This window comes from Alligator sinensis, unplaced genomic scaffold, assembly GCF_000455745.1.
Source record: "Alligator sinensis unplaced genomic scaffold, ASM45574v1 scaffold1357_1, whole genome shotgun sequence".
Taxonomy (NCBI): Eukaryota; Metazoa; Chordata; order Crocodylia; family Alligatoridae; genus Alligator; species Alligator sinensis.
The window spans coordinates 129291-133168 of NW_005843146.1; the positions used below are offsets into that span (position 1 = coordinate 129291).

General features: G+C 45.9%; 1 protein-coding gene across 1 annotated transcript in view; it reads left to right on the forward strand.

The window, feature by feature from the left end:
• LOC102381365 (NACHT, LRR and PYD domains-containing protein 3-like) overlaps nucleotides 1–3878 on the forward strand; it is a 66740-nt gene that overhangs the window by 18037 nt on the left and 44825 nt on the right. Inside the window, 1 exon segment of the mRNA XM_025194007.1 lies at nucleotides 1925–2227. Coding sequence (XP_025049792.1) covers nucleotides 1925–2227 — 303 coding nt within the window.

Here is a 3878-nt window from a genome sequence, read left to right on the forward strand (position 1 = left end):
AGAAATTTAGGCCTTTAGAAAGGACAGATTTTTCAGTTTTGGTAAGTGTGTGTGTGGAGAGATTGATAATATTTGTGGGTTGGCTGCTGCTTTCAGTTTAATCGAGTCTGAGGTTGGAATGTTGTACGGTGTTGGTGTTGTTCCTCTGATGGTTGTTTTGTGGCTGGGGAGCTTGTTCTTGGAGTAATTTGTTCCATTTCTTCTTTTTATGTAGGATGAATGCTGTAGAAAGTTTTTCGTAGTCTCTTTGTATCCTGTATATTGTCAGGTAACATGCATGGATTTCTATCTTTTAAGTTGTTGTAGTATATGGTGATTTCCTTCCTGAGTTGGTCTCTTTTGGAGTAGAGTAGGTGAAGTAGATAAGTTCTAATTTTCTCTGAAGTTCTTCTGCATAGCTGGGAAGCATATTTGGAGTTGTGTGTAGTAGTCAGGGGATTGTAGATGTTCAGTCCTCGGGGAATGAAGTTGTGTTTCTTGCAAAGGCTTAGAAAATATATGTCACTGTAGAGTTTGGCTTTTTTCTTTTTCATGTTGTACAGTTTCCATTTCAGATGGCTGAATTCAATATCTTCCATGTTGCAGGGGTTTAGGTTGTAGCCATGTTGGTCTATCTAAGGACATAGGTAGACAAGGTTCCTTGGGTGAATTTGATATCTTTTATTAGACCAACCCAAATAGTTGGAGAATAGTTATTATTATTATGCTATGCATGCACTTATCCTCTTATCCTGCATCTTGGATGTGTTCATTGAATAACAAAACAGGGTTTGGATATTTTACTTACAATGTGTATACATAAATTTACAGAGACACATATACATCGGTGGTTTGTGTGTGTAAATATATGTTTACACACACACACACAGATACACACACACACACACACACACACACACACACTTATCTATGCCTGTGTATGTATGCATATCCACATGCATATTTTAGATAGTTATAAAAATAAAGTGATGTTTGCTCTTTTCTCTTGATATGAATTTCAGGTAGAGGTTTAAAGAATAAAACACTATGGGAGATACAAGATACCACAAAAATTTTGTCATAGATACTGACAAGAATAGGAGGAATACATTCAAATTTCTTTAATCCCAGGTTCAGTAGCAGACGGTCATACCAAAACCATGTTCGATTATTCTGTTGTACAGAACTGAGAAACACCATTACAAGTCACAATGTTTTAACACTATGGGTTCCTGTTTGAAATGCCTGGGTTTAGATTTGCAAGCATGAGTCACAAGATAACAGCACAAAGATATTATGTAGGCCCATGGCACGCTTGAAAAGATCTTAACGCACCCCAGGGTGCCACAGCACCCTGGTGGAGGTTCACTGTACTAAATCAAATTATTTAGATGTGCCTGGTTGAAGTGTGAGTGAGGTATTCAAATTCTGACTATTTAAAAATCCCTGTGCTCCCATTTGCCTCTTCTTAAAAAGTTCTGACACCCTACCACAATCCTTGGCTGTGTTGAAAGACTTGTTCTTTTACTAACATGTCTTGAAGAAAACTGTGCTGCTCTGGGAGCAGAAGTCATAATTTCAGAACTTTCTAGGATGAAAATCTACTGCCCTTTTGGCTCACGGCAGTAATGTGCCTATAAGCAATATCCTTGAGTGATTCAGGGGCAGTTAGTATCCAATAACTTCAAAGATCAGGTAGGAAGCCACAATATTGACTACTTTTGAGTACTCCCATTAAGTGCTGGTAAGGTAGTAAGAAAAGTTATCATTTAGAGGCACTCCTTTGTTTAGACTACAGAGGTTGGGAAGGGGGAGGTGGTCCCTTAGAGTAGTTAGTTAGAGCCTGAGAGAGATTCTGTAAAGAGTTTGGCTACTGCTCCACAAATAAAGTTTAGGGTGAGGATCTGTTCAGCAAAATTTGGTTTAATTTTACATTTTCTTTTAGGTTCATTTCCATATGCAGTGATGGAAAATCAAAGAAATAGAATCCATAACTTTCTCTTACGAGCCCTTGAAGACCTTTCGCAAGAAGACTTCGACAGGTTTAAGGATGATTTATCACATTCTGACCCTGGGGGAAAGGGCAGGATCCCACGAGGGCAGCTGGAGAATGCCAACAGGATAAATACTAAGAACCTCCTCATGGATTTCTATGGGGCAGATGCTGCAGTGGATGTAACCATTGAAGTGTTCATTCGGGTCAATCTCAGGTACGCCGCTGCCCGACTGCAAGAGGAAAGACAGAAAGGTAAGAAACCTAGAGTTAATGCGATGCCTGTGAGTCTTGCCCAGAGATGTGCCCCAGCGCAGCAACCACAAACCCTGAAGGAGAAATAAGAGGCTGATGGCAAGAAAAGCAAACTCTAGATCCTAGCAGGAAGTCAAAGATACAGCAGAGATGTCCAGCGTGGGCCAGATCCTTTGACCTGCCCCACTCCTCTCTTGCTTCTCTGATGGCCTAGGGAAGTAAAGGCAGCCTGTAGCTCCCTCCCTGGGGTTGTCTGCAGTGTGATGGAATCAGCAGTGGGCATTAGGCTTGTGCGAAGCAGCTAGTATTTGCTTTGGATTTGGCCGATTCGGGGGACATTGATTCGATTTGGTGATTCAAATCCTGATGACATCCTCATGGTTAAGCTGGAGAACTGCGGCCTCGACCCTCTCATGGTCTGATGGCTGGGGAACTGGCTCTGGAGTCATACACAACAAGTACTAGTTGATGGGAATGAATCAATGTAGCACAAGGTGACTACATGTGCAGCCACGGCGAGGGGCGGGGGAGCCATGGAGCTGTGCTCCGGCCTCATGCCAGCCTCCCTCTCCTGGGTAGGCAGCCGGGCGGTGTGTGTGTGGCTCGCACGTGGCAGGCACCATGACACTGTGCCCCGCATCGCTTGCCCACAAAGCCCCCCAGCAGAGGAGCACCCCTGCCCTTACCCCCTAGCCCTGCTCCCAGCTGTGATGTGCTGCCTGGGGCCAGCAGCACCCCCCACTCCCTCAGCCCTCAACCATCTTCCCCAGCCCTGCCCTACAGCCCCACTTACCTCTATGCTCCAGGGGCGAAGGGCGAGTCTGAGCCTGAGTCAGGCCCTGCCCCCCCCCACTCTCCCTGCCCCTCTGGCCAGGGCTGGGGGTCTGCCATCCTTTTTGCAATCCCTCTTGCAGGCTGGAGCTGTGCCAGTCTGCAAGAGCTCTTTGCAAAAGCGGAGAATCCATGCATTTCTCTGCTAAAAAGAAAAATCCATGTTTTCTCTGATAAAAACAGGGAATCCATGGTTTTCTCCATTTTTCCATGGGAAATAGAAAACCCAGATCCCTGCTGATCACAGGCCCTGGTTCTCATGGGGGACTTCAATCACCCTGACATCTGCTGGGAGGGCAATACAGCAGCACACAGGTCATGGGTGACTGGTGCCAACTTAGTCGGGGGGCTGCAGCCACTTCTGGGAGTGCCATGGTGCTCCACTCCCTGGCCAGTGCTTGCAGAGGGCGCACCGATGTGCCTGCCTGCCCCCCCTGCCCATCACCAAAGTGGCAAGCTCAGCTGGTCAGGGGGTGCACCGGTGCTCTCAGAGTGTGAGAGCGCATTGCCCTATGCACTGCCACTGTTCAAATATAATGGCCAGTTGCTCTGCAATCACATCAGCCAACCCCCTCAGCACCCTCAAATGCATCCTATCCTGCCTCATGGACTGAACACATCCAGCTTTTCTAAATAGTCCCAAACCTATTCTTTTGCCAATGTACACTGCTTACCTCCTATAGTTGCCTGGGTCCTCCCTCTTCGTTATTAGGAGTGTCGCCAGCAGATCAAGGGAAGTGATTCTTTCCCTCTATTCTACACTTGTGAGACTACGTTTGGAGTACTGTGTCCAGTTTTGGGCACCAGCTATACAGAAAGA